This window comes from Botryllus schlosseri, chromosome 13 (assembly GCF_051294905.1).
Source record: "Botryllus schlosseri isolate E-star chromosome 13, Bs_hap1, whole genome shotgun sequence".
NCBI lineage: Eukaryota > Metazoa > Chordata > Ascidiacea > Stolidobranchia > Styelidae > Botryllus > Botryllus schlosseri.
Genome location: NC_137248.1, coordinates 6,745,224 through 6,760,846, shown reverse-complemented (window position 1 = coordinate 6,760,846; position 15,623 = coordinate 6,745,224). Strand labels below are relative to the sequence as shown.

Sequence of the window (15,623 nt, the reverse complement as noted above, 5' to 3'; positions counted from 1 at the left end):
TCCGAAATTTGGATACCTAATTATACACAGTATACGGACCGATTCTGATTGAACAATAAGTTACGAACAGGATAAGCATTTCATCATGTTCATGCTTGCGAGTAATATGTATCACTTCTCTTATTAGTCTTTCATGTCTATCACAATCTGCTGCGCACAACCCACCATAACGCGATTTAGGTTGAACTCTTTAATAGAACATATTGCACAAGACATCGGTAAATCTTCCGGAGATATATCCGATCGTAAAGTAAAAGGAACTCGAAAACATGCATGAACAGACACAAATCGAAAAGGGCATTTTCCTAACACCACAGTTAGCGTGCCTAATTCGCAGCCGAGGACGAGAGGCGGGGGATAATTGGCATGAAATATGCAAAAATACGACGACGGAGAAATAATAGCAAGAAAATTCTGCGGGATAATGGGAAAATAACGACCGCCATTAGCCAGTCAAATTTTGATCACTTTGTGATATGAGCGGCTTGCGTTTTTTTGCGATTTCGTTCTTTCGTTTGATCCGGTATGTTCCGAATCTCTGTCTTCTCACTGAATATTTGCAATCGTAGCCATTATGGTATCAAAGAGACAAGCATCGACTTATAACATCGTGGAGAAATCCCCCTTGCAGCACGCCTTTCGAATTATATAGATCTTAGCAGTTTAGACACTTGGCAATTGTTTTGTTGTGATATGTTGTTGCTGGCAATCCGTTCAAGTGAAGCCTACAAATAACGTGTACAATGCACAATTGCGCATGTCCACGAACCATGCGGTACGGTGCTGCGATAACCAATAATAATATTATGAGCATTGGAATCTGTTACTTTGACTACTCCACAAAACGTATTGTCGAATTACAGATTCGTAGAAGGGATACACACAGCATTAAGCATTAAGCAAACACAGTTACACACGTCAAGTCGATTCAATAAATTAAAGCAACCGCATGGGCCTGACACTAAACCAAATACACGTCTAATCACGCGCCCACTAGGGCGTACTTGAAGCATAATGAAGCACAGATCAACAGTTCACGAGTACACTCGAAACAAACACAATTTTGTGTCGTGGATGTGTGAACTGCACAGGCACATAAACATAGTCAGAGCTACCGACTGCCATAACAAAGCAGCACGAATTATCGCAATGATTAATGCGATGTCCAAGCAACTTGGGTGCCCAATCTTGAAAGCTGCCTTTCTTTGGGCTATAGCTGCGCCGGAAGGTAAAAGGAATTGCCATCATCCGTGTAACTAATGTGAGCGGAAGAAGAGAGACACCGCGAGTCACGCTTCCTTCTTCAGTAATACAATTCATCCATGAATCATCAAAAGAAGACATAATTTTTCATTTCACGACTGACTGATTGTTAGTGGCCTTATACATGAAAAGGTAGTTTCCGGATCTTGTGAGGAATGCTCCCGAGCACAGGAAGAAACGAATGCTTCGCTTCGCTATTCAAATATAATTACGGAAGATACCGGAAGATGCACGCATTGGTAAATATCTTGAAATGTAAGTAAAGGGCGCAGTGTGATGATTACTATTCCAATACAGAGCGACGTGCGCAGCACCCGACTGTTGAGGGACTCAACGTGATTACCACAGGTGGCATCATTTTTATACGAAGCATGATTTTACTCACACTTGTTCTTAACAATCTAAAGTTACATGGTGACGTCACATTGGTGCCGTGACACGCACTCGTTGAAATATTACTTTCTTCCATCTCCGATTTTTAGAGTTGCTTTCCGATAATTACCCGTATAATATTTACTTGCCATTTTAGTATCAGATTTCAACACAGATATCTATAACGAGGGTACTCTGAAAAATAACCTAAATATCCTATGTCGACTAAAATACCATTTCGTAACCGCAAAACGATAAGTTATCGACGACTTCAAAATCCTATAGAACAGCTGGGGACGAAACATGTTCCAACTTGTGTATATTATGATAGTAACGCGTGATGATAAATAGGAGTGACGATTCTATGCGTTGAACGCATAATTGAATATCGCTATGGCAAATTGCTTGTGAGAATGATACAGAAAAATAAACAAGTATTCGCGATCGTGATTAGGAGCGGTGAGAGTGAAATTTTCCTGTTCCGGAAAGCGGCTCGGACTGTAATTGAGGCAGATTGAATCAGAAAATAAACACACACAGACGCTGAACGGAAATGATCGAATTCGCCCGCAATGCGACATTGTCGCGATCCGGGAGCTACATGCTCCGCGGAATTTAGAAATGTTTTCGAGGCAATGAGATCGCGCCGCTTAACTCTGTGACCCGTGCTTCGTCAATTGTGCATGACAGTGTTCGCCTTGGCTCGCACGGAAGTGCGTATAGATTGGTTTCGATAACGCAAAAATAGGTATGTGACGCTTTTCTTAGTCGGACACGTGGTATTGAACGAATAAATGCTCCGTGACAATGATATTGAAGTTCAAAAAACATCCCACACGCAATACTCATATATCTACGCCTGGCGCTGACGCTATATGACATGATTTGCAGTTCGACTGTTTCTGCTTTGTTACCGAGTCGCAGGCCTTGGAGGTATTCATTCTTCCTGCTGATGCGTACATGATAATGTACTGCGATCCATTTTCCCTATTCAGAGGTAGATATCTTCATAGACATGATGCGTTTTCGATGACATGAACTTGCACCCATCGTGACATAATAACCGCGTTGCACGCCTCACGAAACCACGGAGGCGTCACGTTTTTGCTGGTGATGGATAATTTTGCCTCTCTTGTACGGCATCGTCGAACGGTAGATCCTGCGAAAAGCGTCGAATTTACGGTGAGATATTGTGGTGCTGTCGAGAATAGTTTGATGGAACGCGCGTTATGCGGTCCCGTGTTAGCTCTTACTGTGGTATGCAAATGTTTATGGGAGATGCCTTTGTGCAATGTGCACCAAACCAAATCAAATGTGGTGGCGTATAACCTCAAATTTAAGCGAAAAGGTTGATGTATTTCGCATTACGCAGAAACACGCATATAGGTTAGCATGCAGCATTGTTGCATAGGGATATATGCCTGGATTTACTCGGATTTGCTCTTGACTTCATCGATAGTGCATCCGTTACCCGCTAAATTCTTTGCATAATGCGCCGAGTTGATATAATAGACCGATAATGATCTTAAACGAGCTTGATATGCGACATATCTTTATCTCGTAATCCGGTTGAAGGCTACGATTATGCGCTAATTATATCCAACAATAACCACGCCGCTAATCATAGGGCTTAGTTTCCTCCATGCTTGTGTAGACAGGAAGCTATCGCAGTTTTCGTGTATGTATAAGACGGTTTTGTGCATGAGTTGTAGTTGTAGGACCCGTAAACACCCGGGTGGTCGATTGCGTGAGGTTGACAGTGTCATCAAACGCAATCTTTCATCAAGATCAATTATATCGCCTCAAACTAACAGTTTGACTTGTATTTCTATACGCACGCAGCTGAGTGCTTCGTGAGCGTGTCCAGTTCTTTAATTTACCTCTTTCCGGCGAAACAGATGATTCCTACGAAGACAACGAAGAGAAAGAGCGAGCCGATTACAATTGAGACGATACCTGTAAAACGAAATGGATTATAATGACGTGGAGCGAAATTTGTACAAGGTCACCGCTAGCAGACTAAGCAATTCAAAGGACCCGAAACAAACAATGACAATAGTTACATAATTTTCGCCACAATAGTCCAATTGGTAAGGCGCTGTTGTCATGCCACAACCCGCTTACCAGACGTTATCGTGAATATTTATGAACAGTTACGATGGTCTGACGAAGCAAAAAATTATTCATCCCATTTCAAGCGTTATAAATTGGGATGGTGCGAACTTCCGGTTCACTTTCTTAAAAGAGCCTTAGAATGTTCTGTCGGGGCCTACGATATCGTAGGCGTCGGTACGCTGTGAACATGTTTGTGTAATACCATATTTTATAGCAATCTAAAAATTTGGATCAGAATTTCTTGAATTACAACTTGCTATCATCCGCTGCAGCAAGATTGTAAACAAACAGAAAACTAAGATGAACTCTACATCGCCAATCATTGTGGCGGTTCTCGAAAAAAACTTCTCAAATTATCACACAGCTCCTGCTGTGCATAATAAATTTGGCACCACCCTTCCCGCAGAATAGCAATCCCATGCAGAACAGACCTGGAGACCTGGAGAGTCGTAGGTGATTGATTTATTATTGTGATATCACCAAATCGTGTTCGCAGCGATTCTTATGCAAAAGTGTTCACACGAACCAGAACCTGTCGAGGGTTTGCGCCATCCCTAGATAATGACCGCGTCACACGCTAATCACTGTTGTGGTTAATGCATGGTATTTAGTCGAAAGTCGTACAACAGCTTTGCGTGTTGACTTATTGTGCAGCATGCGAAAAAGTTTTGCGTATAAAGGACACGAAATCAGTCAAAGCTGTCAAAAACGGAATGCAGGTATACCGCGTGGCGTTGTAAATATTTTATCGTATCAAGGTTAACTTTAGATGCTATTTCCGATAACGAGCCTTGGCCGGTGCGATTTCTTGCAATCAGACGCGACATCCGAAAATCGCGAGATAATATACGTTCACGGTGCCCGTTGGTTTTCCAAATGACCGTTTCGGCAAAAGTCCAAATCAGCGGATCGTATACGGAATTCGATTTTCGCCTGTCTGCTTGACGGATAGGCGTAATTACCGAATTTTTCTCTCCGAAATTTGCAGATATCGCTACATTGTATAACGTCGCGCGGCCACAACTGTGGCGGCCGCTGACCGCATTCCTCGATACCGAAGAGTTGGATAATGCAAACTTATAAACAACATACGCAGGCTGTGTTGACTCACGCTTTCTATAGTAATGCGGTTTAGCGTCATGGAAATTTGTAGGAAATGTCACCGAGGCTTTACCCAGACCATCTATCATCAGATACTTTCCAGATGTGCTTTGTCATATATTCAATCTGTATTATACATAATCCGTACGCGTGCTAAATCACCAAAGTAAATGATGGCGAATGTATAAATAACATCCTATTTACACAAATATTTGCGTGTATATATAGTCAAGGCACTTCGTGCTTATTTCAACGGTGGGTTTGCTCTTATCTAGGCATCTTTGACATTTCTATGACATAACAACTGGGCGGAAATGCTTTTGTGAGGACACATTGCACAAAATACGCTCGTTACCAGTATTTTCTGTTTTGCATATAAAATCGTCTATACAAAGACTTGTCTCGAGTTCAGACTTCAGAGGATGCGCAATGCGCATCGATAGTCTCAAGTGCGGAAACACTGAAGTGGGGGGACACTTTCGGTATTAGTATCATATTCAAAGTATGAAATTTCGGGCACGGTATCAAGGGCACGCTGTCATCCACTACTCTCCGTTTGAATTTCGGTTATGTTAATGGTTACGCAGGTTTTTATCATAACTATGTGAGGCGAGGGAAATTTCTTCGTGCGGTCTGCTGCTACAGTGGGTCGGTGTACAGGTAATCCCATTAATTACGGGGCCCAGGTTGACACTATGAATTATGTTTAAATGGTAACCACCTTCATTCCGTGGTATGTATCTTTCGTAAACAGAAAGGCTAAGGCTATTCAGTGACCCGCGCCCCCTGATCTCCAAACTTCTAAGTCCGTATACAATCATATTTACATATCATTTCATGAAAGCAAACACCAACTCCCGCAATTACAAGGTAGCTGCTGAATAGAATATATACTTACGGTACTTCATGTCAGTTGTGATCTGCGATTGCTCTTTCATAAGGTTTTCTCTCAGCACGTCGAGTAGGGTTTTAGCCACCGTTGTCGCATCTTGAACAAACATGATCGTTAGCTATAGCGACTTGTCTCGCTCTATGTGTGGTTAAGTTGGAGGGAGAATTGGCGATTCCCGATCCATGTTTAATGGGAGAAAAGACATACATAGTAGGGAATTGAATTTGAATGAATATCGTGCCAATTACCCATATTCTCCTAAGACCCGGAGCAGAAACTCCCCCCTTCCCGTCCCCAGGTCCATCGTGGCACTTATAAATGAAACTCTTCAGCGATAGCAGTGTTTCTCAATCTATTTATAATCATGACCCAATATTCAACTTGAAAATGGTCCGCAGCCTATTTCTAAGTCACTGAACCGTATGAATGAATGTCGGATTTGCACTGTCACAATAAAATGGAAAGAAACGCGATTATAATGCAATGCTTTGTGGCAATATGCAATAATCGTAGCTATAGATAAAATCTACCAAGATGAATAAAAAATTACGTTTTTTTTATTATTCTGTGTCTTGAAATCCTTCTTATTAACAGAAAAGCTTCAGAGGTAAGTAATTCACAATGACCGACGTTGACTGATATACTATTGACCTTGAACCACACCTAACAATAAGCATTATTATTCCACGTTAGTGTACACGGCGTAATGGAAACGTTGTGGTAATCTGCTCCTTGTTCTCACACTTTTGATATTAACAACCAGTTCGCGCACCCCTTCTTTAACACGACGTAAAATATGTTGAACTTATGTTTAATTATCCATTGTTTTTATGAGGAACAAACAGGAAAATCCTATTTGGCACAGAGTAGTATTCGCGAAGGGCAGCAGTACAAGGAAGACCAGTAAATTAATGCAATGGATGTAGCGAAATAGGATATTCTCTCGCTTGCGGGCCGGAGAAGTCAAAATTATGCCCAAACGTTATTATGGATGTTTCATTATAAAGAATATATATGCAGGATATATAAATTTGTCTGATCGTTTGACTTTATTCACAAACAATCGTCTATATGTCATTAGACTTTCCCCTTGGTTGCCACATCGGTTCAGTAATCCCCAGTCCAGTTGACATTTTGTTGTATAAACTCACCTATTTCTTCAGGTGTTAAAACCTTAGTATCCATCGGTGCCGGAGTGCTCGATGCTTTAATTGTAGGCATGGTCTTGCGTAACAGCTGGGGATCAAGCCGCAGCACATGCTGAACCGGTGGCCTTGTTTTATGGAAGCCTGAATCACCGAATATCTCTTCCGTTGGTATAGCGGGATCGAGCTCTAAAATTGCCTCTGTTTTAGCGCTGGATTCCTCATCATCAGTAAGTTTTTTATCATCCGTACTTTTGTCATCTGGAAAAGAGAAGGAATTGGAAAATTTTCAACTGTTTAAAGTTCATTTCGCTGCGTGGTGCGGTGCTCTATTGCTTCGCATAAATATTTATATGTCTACAAAGAACACCAAATAATGAAGCGATTGTATTTGATAGTGTTTGTCGCCGCTGTAATCATGCCGAAAGGTGGAGCGATACCATCTTTAAAACCCTCAATCTGTTGTGATTTAATCTCGAATTTCCGTAGCGAAAAAGACGACTTCGCGAGATAACGCGTTGACAGTGTAAAGTGAACGGCATCATTTCATCTATTCTAAGATCCGCCCTGATGAACAACGAGGCGCGCGATTTGTTGGATAGCGTGTTGGGGGTATGAAATCGAAATTTCGCGGCATTGATGATGGGTCCTTTTGATGGTAGTATTTCAGTGCTAGCTATTTGTAACGCATAAGATACCTACGACACGATGTTAAAATCAAATTGAGGTGCTCTCCATCAAAACTATACGCTAACATGTTTACTTGAACATAAAATTTTCATAAATATTCAATGTTAGGCATTTTCACTAGCAAGTACATGGACGGCAATGATTTTTGGTGTTTTTTTTACATTTCTTCTGGTTCCTCTTCCATAGTGATTGACCATTAAGGTGTTAGGCAATCGAACAAGAGGAATAGTTTGGCTTCATGCAGAGGATAATTTGTAGTTGAATTTGAACTTTATATAGTTCTGTGTATGTCTGTAACGATACAGGTCTTAGCAACACTCCCTAACAAAATACATTGTCATGAAGCACAAAATTTCAATCTGATAAGCGTCACTATCACGGTTTCTCCAAGAAGAATGATAAAAGCATCCTCGCAGCTGGCACCTTGGCGGTGATAGCTGCTGCAATCTCTCCCAAATTACGCGGCGAAAGCTCCATCTCACCAATTTTGAACTAAATTCATTATTTGGTTATCTTATCCTGACGAAGAATTTGCTTTCCTGTAATCGTATATTTCTATCATGTCAGACATATGTGTTTCGCCATTATCTCGTACTCTGATTTATCGTTTAACACGTTGCAGAAAACTGCCATCAATTCTTTGACTGACGAACCAGTATGATTCGGAGTAATCGCCGCTCTATTACGTCACGCAATCGTTTGTTGTTGCATGATGCGCCTTTAAAAATATTGCTTATCCCGAAACATAGCTCTGCGGTAACGTTACAATGGAAACTGGAATTCGATGGGAGGAAATGTGTTTTGTTCGAAGGCAGATTTATTGATCGCAACGATTTCTGTTAACGTCACAAACAAGAGATTTAGCAATGCCATTCATAGGTCGAGGTAATCCCGTTAGGTCGATCACTGATATAGAATCAATCGATATTACATCCCATCTCATGATAAACGGTTTAATTCGGCCCGTTGTTTTGACACCAGAGTCATCTGTCTGGGATTGCAACACCTCAACGGTTTGATTTGTTGATTGAGAATTGCCGTGTCACGTACTGTGTGACAGAACCGCGTTCGCTGTTCATGACCTTCGATAACATCAGTCTTTTTGTATACGGAAAGCATACTCGAATAATGGCTGAAAGTCGTGTACGTTTGTTACAATTCTGTCTCTCCAGCATTTGCTCGGCGCAACAACTTGAGACGTAAGATGACGCGCCTCTTTCAGTTTCTGTTAATTAGCAAGATGTCTCGATCGTGACGGTTTTATGAACTTGGTATGAAACGCGAGCAGGTAAGAATGGGAGGTTGAGACACCTGAATCAGCAATAGACCAGTAGATGCGTCTTTCACAGGTATATTACAAAATATAGGCCCCGTTATGCTAATAGTACTCTCGTTAAGCTATGCGGTAAAACGAATGTCATGCTGTTCAGACGCAATTTGAGAATATCGAACGAATATAGCTGGTGTAATGATGAACTTTTGCATAGTAAATACCATCTTGAAAGGGGTAACCTTCACAAATTGCCATTATAATGAGATCAATCGGCACTTGGCGCCGGGATGATCGAAAATTCCATCATTAGTATTCCACCCTTAAAGATTTACTCAGACATTTACTCGAATATAAGGAACTCCTAATTTAAATACGAATATCGAATATTATGTCGTTCTTTTCATACACATCGACGCCGAGAAAAATCGAGCACGGTCGATTCGAACAGCAATTCCGGTATTGTTGCTCAAGGATCATTATGAATCCAATTGAAATAAAGTCCGTCATTTCTACAGGTTCGGATACGGATAATATAGGTAGGAGGGCCCATGGCGTATGATTAGGGAACCAACCCCATATCAAAATGTAAAGAACTGTTGAATTTGAAGCTTGACGAAGAGAAAAATTGCATGATAGTGAACGCGACTGGCTCCGCGATCTCAATATTTGGTATTACTGTCAGTTATCATCACGTAACTTCTGGCATCGAAGCCATTATTTTATCAGCAACGTTTCGTCCGACTTTATGACAGAAGAGCGCAACTGAATCGCATCTTTTTTACAAGTTATATAGTCGACAAGATATCTTCAGGCACGACAATACTCGACTGTCATATGTTTATGAAATATCTTGCTCAAGATAAGCACTCGTTACATTATTGTTTCGCAGTTTCGTGTAAATATTTCCGAAAACATCAATTTATCCTTTGTCAGCTAATTGTGATGTCAATTACCATTGCAACGCTGCATGAGAGCGGATGCGAAATGAAGAATTGTGGTGTTTTTGTTGGTTTAGTGATATACGTCGAGGTGTAAGATAGATAACGAATTCCGAATACTAGATCGAGTCCGGTGCGAATCCGCTAACACAAACACGCCCCCTTCGCAATTGATGAATCATGGTACTCGCATGCATATTGAATGATTCATTCGGAAAATTTTGCGCGACCGGATTTCTGCTGGCTACACGTCAACAAAATGCATTATCTCCTCCAGGTGCCAAATACCGCACAACATTTCAAGGAAATTCGATGACTAACTATTACATGGTGTAGGCGAGATCAATAGTACATTCAATTAGCCGTGCCATTTTTCTGCCACTGCCTTTTCATCCCAAAATGCATGTGCAATTGCGCATGCTTTTCTGTATTTGGAGACATGTCGACAGTATAGTGTGTATACAGGGTATATATTTTTATATATGCGGAGACGCGGTGCTGGAGATAGTGTCGATGACTGAAACGTGTCGCGATAAAAAATTTCACAGCTTATGCACGTACAAGTGACCACGCTTGCTTTGAATTAACAACACATGTGCTTTTCTGTCCCGTAGATATGCCGACTAAATGTAAATTCTTAACACATATCTCTACAACATGTTAGATTTGATCTATATCGTCTTAAAGATAAATCGTCACGGTTTAGGTGGTCCGTTAGTTTCCGGATATTGAGGGGAAACTGCTATGTCACATACCTCGCCGGCTATCCGACATAGTCGTCGAGCATGTCCACATTCGAGTCGAAATACAAGCAATTTCTACTGAATGGATACTAGTTAGACCTCACCATTTGCCAGACCACGACCTGACATATCGATTTCGTCTTCCGTGACTTGTTACTTTTGACGAAGAAAACCGCTACTAACGTGCTTCTAATTGTAAACACCGACCGACAGGCTTGCACCCGTAAGGGAGACGATGAGTAAATTGTACGATTGTTGTGTTGCTTTTGCCTTACACTATTCACATTGGATGCAACCAAATATCAAATTGGTTTGCTATCCGTCTTACGCTTGAGTCGAATTAAACTTCTGGCTGGGTTAGTTTGAAACAAATCGCCTATACAGGAATTATACTTATCGTTGATATTACTCAGCATAGAAAAACGGAGCGCTATAGTATCTAGTATTACCATATTAAAAAAAAAACGGGGGTTTGGTACGGTGACATTGCTGCTGCCAAAAGGTTTGAACCATTACCCAAGTGTTTGGGAACAGCCATCTGTTTTCTGGCGTCAGTACCCAATGTTTTGACGTCCTGGTCGTGTACTGTAATCTCGCGTTGCGATGGTAATCTGACATCTCCATTAACTAAATCCGCTATCGATCGGTTTAATCAGGAAAGCCTTTATCTTGCAGAAATGACTGACAGCGAGGACTATTTGGAGCAGATGGGGTTTATATTGGCGGTTAATTCATACCATTTACCTCATGCGCCAGCTACAAAAGAGCTTGAATCTCCGTGCGTAATTTGGAATCGTTTTTGTAAAATCATTGTATGTGTAGCATTTTACAAAATGACAAACCTTGGACGATAAGTATGTGTGAATTACCTGTAGTTCTCAAGTTCTCTACTTATTTGGTCACCTAGAGATTGAAACATATTTTTGTAGATAAGATATGGTTTGGAATATTGTAAATAAAACAATCCGCTAAAAATTGATATGATCTCGTGAAGTGTATCAGAACATCATCATTTACGATACACTTCTGTTCTATAATGCGACGTCACAATTCCGTAATCCAACGTCCTCTGAATTACTAATACACGGCTGGTACAACGGTTGGCACTCGTCTGCTATTTACTATTCGCGGATCATTCATAATGGAACTGTATTCGTTTTGAGACGTCCAAGTGCAACATATATTCGTAATGCTGCTAATTTTAGGGAAAGTAAGTCAAGTTCAAAATGGCGATAGCTCATTACAGATTCCGTCGAATAGGCCTATACTTTAACAGCGTAATCGTAGTTGGGGAAAAAGGCGCCAATTTCATGGCCACACTAAGAGCATCACGCCGTTTCAATTCACTCTGGGCGTATACGCACACCGTCTATCACCATGGGGTGATAGCGGTTCAAAATCATGCGACATTTACACCGGCACGTCTATAAGAAAACAGTAAAATTCAAGTCACGGTACCTTCTGGGAGTAAGTAAACAGTGACGGACTCTGGGCTAGTATTTGAAAAGGACTGGGGTTTCTTCGGCGATTCATCATCTGGCCGATGTTTGTGCAAGAACGCGTCGATGTTATCTGAAGATGAGAGTATATAAATTGATGAAGTTTCTATCTCGCATCATATCCAACTAGTATGCGGCTCACCGAAGCACGGGTTGGCGTAGATCATATTGGAAAGCTTCTGCCATCGTCTGAACTGTAACGTAGGGGTTGTCATTTTATTTTCATCCATACCAGCAGCGTGGCAAAGCACACTATATGTAATTCTTATATCCCGCATCGCATAATGACATATTGAATCGACCGGAAGAAAAGAACATAGAGCGATATCGCATGACTGGCCATAATTTCTGTTACGCTGTTGCATTTCTTTTCATCCCTTATCACCTGTTACATGCCCCTCTGAAAGTGCCGGATTGCAATCCGAATTTTTTAGAACGATGTTTAACGTGATGATCTCAGCTGGTGAGTCTGACCTCGGAAAATTTATAGAATTCGTGTACAGAGTCAGACTCCATTTTATCCGCATTTTTAGAGTTAGGCCAATTTTGTGACAGCTTTTCAATAACTATTTCATTGCCTGTATCGATTTAATCGACTCTAATATCCGTTTAGTTAAACTAAACGACCTTTGTGAATTTGCAATGACGTGGAAAATTTCTGTCCTCGGTCGCGACACACACGGAACCTTGAATTCGTTTTCATTGATTTTTTCTATCCCCAAGGTCGCATTAACTAAGTACACCGTGAGAGCTCAAGTGATTTCGGTCAGATCTAATCAGAATGGCTGGTAGATACTGCTAACGAGTCTCTGGATGGCAGGACATTTAATGATGGTGAGGTTGTTCGCGCCCACGCGGACATAAGCCACCAGCGCCCACGCGAAATATAAAATGGATTACTTCACATATACCGTAATTTGAACACGGCGCATAGACATATATCTCAAACCCAGGGCCAGAGGGGAAATCTGATCCAGCAACGCTATTTCTTGTTAAATTATCAGGTTCAATCGAGAAAGTTTCTAGCGGTAAAATTCAGTTGTAGTGACAGTTACAATTCCCTTTTTCAAAAATCCGTACTTTGCCCAGTTTAGTACCCCGGCCTAAATCTTCAATAACGGCGTATCATAACTTTACTCACATTACCGCCACAATTACACTTCTTATTCCGAGGAAATCCATGCTCGAATATCGTCTGTCTCGCTTTGTTACAACTCTTCAAATCCTCCTCCTCGCGACATGTTGCCTGAAAATCAACCAGTAATCGGACCAGTTTTCTATCAAGTGATCTGCAAATGACGTGGCTAATGATCAATTACATGACAATACGGTATAGGTCTAACTATGAATAAACATGCTACGGTTCGCGACTAAGGAAGAAGTCTGAGAGTTCGGGAAATATGTCTCACAAGTTAAAAATTGTAGTCATAACTGTCAACTCTATACAACAGTACGTTACTGCCGTATATAGCGAATGCTGTCTCTAAAATAGCAAGGTCGCTACGTAATTACCGGCTACGAAAGTCCCCAGTGTTAGGGGATCGGTTGAGGAATGTCTATACAAAATTTTCGGCTTAACTATAACGAGACATGTCGTCCAATCCCCTGTTTATAGGATTGCAGAAACAATAAAGTGGAACGGTTTTCAACGGCGAAATGTTCAAGCAATTTATCATAGACGAAGCGACTCCTCCACTAATAGTTTGGCCGAAGGTTTACGTCATTGATATACTATTTTCTTGGCCTTCATTCATTACTAATAACACGCATTCCATTTATTGCAGTACTGCTATTCGAGCATCAGGCTAAGGCATAACAAAAGCAAACGTGTAACGTGTACCGGTATTCGCAGAATGCAGACACCGCGCCAACTTACTCGAACCGGAGAGATTACACCGAAGTCGCTAAGATTTTCTTTTGCCCAAACTGACATGCAGTTTCAACAAATCACAAACGAATGTTATTATGGTCATACCGCCATCAATCGCCTCCTATAGTGGGTGATTCTCTAAATACATTTATATGATTTTTGGGTGTGTACGTAAAACACTGGTTTGAATGATTTAATTTAAGTTGGCAATCGTTTGTATTGTTAGGAATGACATTGCATATTCACATATTATTGAGTTGATACAGTGTGTATGTCCCTTCAATATTCTCTCAATAAGAATATTTCATCAAGCAATTCGTCAAACGAGACATAAAGATCTGTCATCGCCTAACCAATAAACCATGCCTATATTGTTCTTCCGTATAGCGCGACATTGCAATTCATGGATACATTCTAAAATCTAACATTTTGCAAACCCGCACACAGCCGTGCTTCAATGTACGGAAAGGTTATGTGAATTATTACGATCTGGATCGAAACCAGCGAAAAATCATGCAATCAATTTTGTAATTATGTACTAATTTGAAATTATCATTGCAACTGGTCCAATAATTGTCCATCGCATTTAGGAGTTGTTTTACAGATGAAATCGCAGCGAGAACACGCATAGATTATATTATCAGCGTATCGATTAATTGAAACAACGTAAATGACACCAGGTTGCATAGTTAAAATCATGCGGAATGGTACCTGGTTCAGATAACATTTCGTCCGTATTTTCTTCAATGCCAATTTACATTCCGTCACATTTCTGCAAATCCTGTTTGCGTCTACACATCTTATATCCGACGATCTTTTCCTGTGCTCCGCCATTCCCTCAGCCCGAAATGTATTCGAGTGGGCTTTAGCGATTGACAACAACGATAGAAGTATGACGAAAGTCACGTAGGGACTCATGTCTTAGGTCAATGCTATCGGCTGTAATATGGAATTATGCGCAACAACTGTTACCAGAAAGATGTCTGATTTTTTCGCAGCGCTCAACTGACCTTTTGACTCCGGGCCATATGGAATGCGAGTAATCAAATAATACATTCAATTTTCTATTATATTTACATCGTAATAGAATGCATCCGCATGTTATATACAGATAGAGCGTATAAGACTGTCTCGTAAATATATTGTATATTGTTAAAGCCTACAGTATCAACATCGTCCGCTTGAATACACTCATATATAACCTGCACAATATGCCGACCAAGAGGCTTTCAGTCTTCGACTGAGATACTATCCGAGTAGCAGCGCAATATAAATATGTGCTTTGCTCTCTCGAATAGCCCTCGAGTTATGAAATCGGGCGGAAAAAATGCCGAGTGCGTCGGCCCGACCAATCATCATAGTAAAGAATTCGCTTTATCAGTGTCCAATGCACAATGCACCTATAAACGATTGAAAGTTGAAACGATTGTCAATCTCGCACCCTTGCCTATTCGTGTAGATTTGCTTGCTTAGTCATTATCACTTGATTTCCAAGCTGTGTAATTTGTCTCGTCAGCCGGGGTATACTTGGCGAGGTGAAATAAGCCTACTTCATAATTGATAGCTCTCTACGCCGCATATGAGACAAGTCAGGATTAATTTTAAATGGGCATTGACGGCAAATGATGGCTGCTTGTGGTAAAAGTATAACATTTTCTCATATATCGGATGGCTGTCTGCAATATGAACCAGTAAATTTCAGACTAGATATCTACTGTTGAC

At 40.9% G+C, this 15,623-nt stretch overlaps 1 protein-coding gene across 1 annotated transcript; it reads right to left on the bottom strand.

Annotated features, from left to right (window-relative positions):
* Nucleotides 1–175: 175 nt before the first annotated feature.
* On the bottom strand, nt 176–15,131 carry LOC145454010 (uncharacterized). The gene is made up of 8 exons (XM_080331985.1): nt 14,613–15,131; nt 13,173–13,277; nt 12,174–12,225; nt 11,991–12,104; nt 6,895–7,149; nt 5,750–5,839; nt 3,516–3,591; nt 176–2,794 (listed from the first exon to the last, which is right to left on the bottom strand). The coding sequence occupies exons 1-8, from the start codon at nt 14,817–14,819 to the stop codon at nt 2,713–2,715; spliced, it is 981 nt and encodes a 326-aa protein (XP_080188111.1). The 5' UTR covers nt 14,820–15,131; the 3' UTR covers nt 176–2,712.
* Between the last annotated feature and the right edge of the window lie 492 nt (nt 15,132–15,623).

Coding starts and splice junctions, on each gene's coding strand:
- LOC145454010 (XM_080331985.1), bottom strand. CDS start 14,819: ATGAGTCCCTACGTGACTTTCGTCATACTTCTATCGTTGTTGTCAATC. Junction 12,105..12,173: donor CTACGCCAACCCGTGCTTCG/GTGAGCCGCATA, acceptor TCTCATCTTCAG/ATAACATCGACGCGTTCTTG. Junction 2,795..3,515: donor ATCTGTTTCGCCGGAAAGAG/GTAAATTAAAGA, acceptor CGCTTTTCGCAG/GATCTACCGTTCGACGATGC.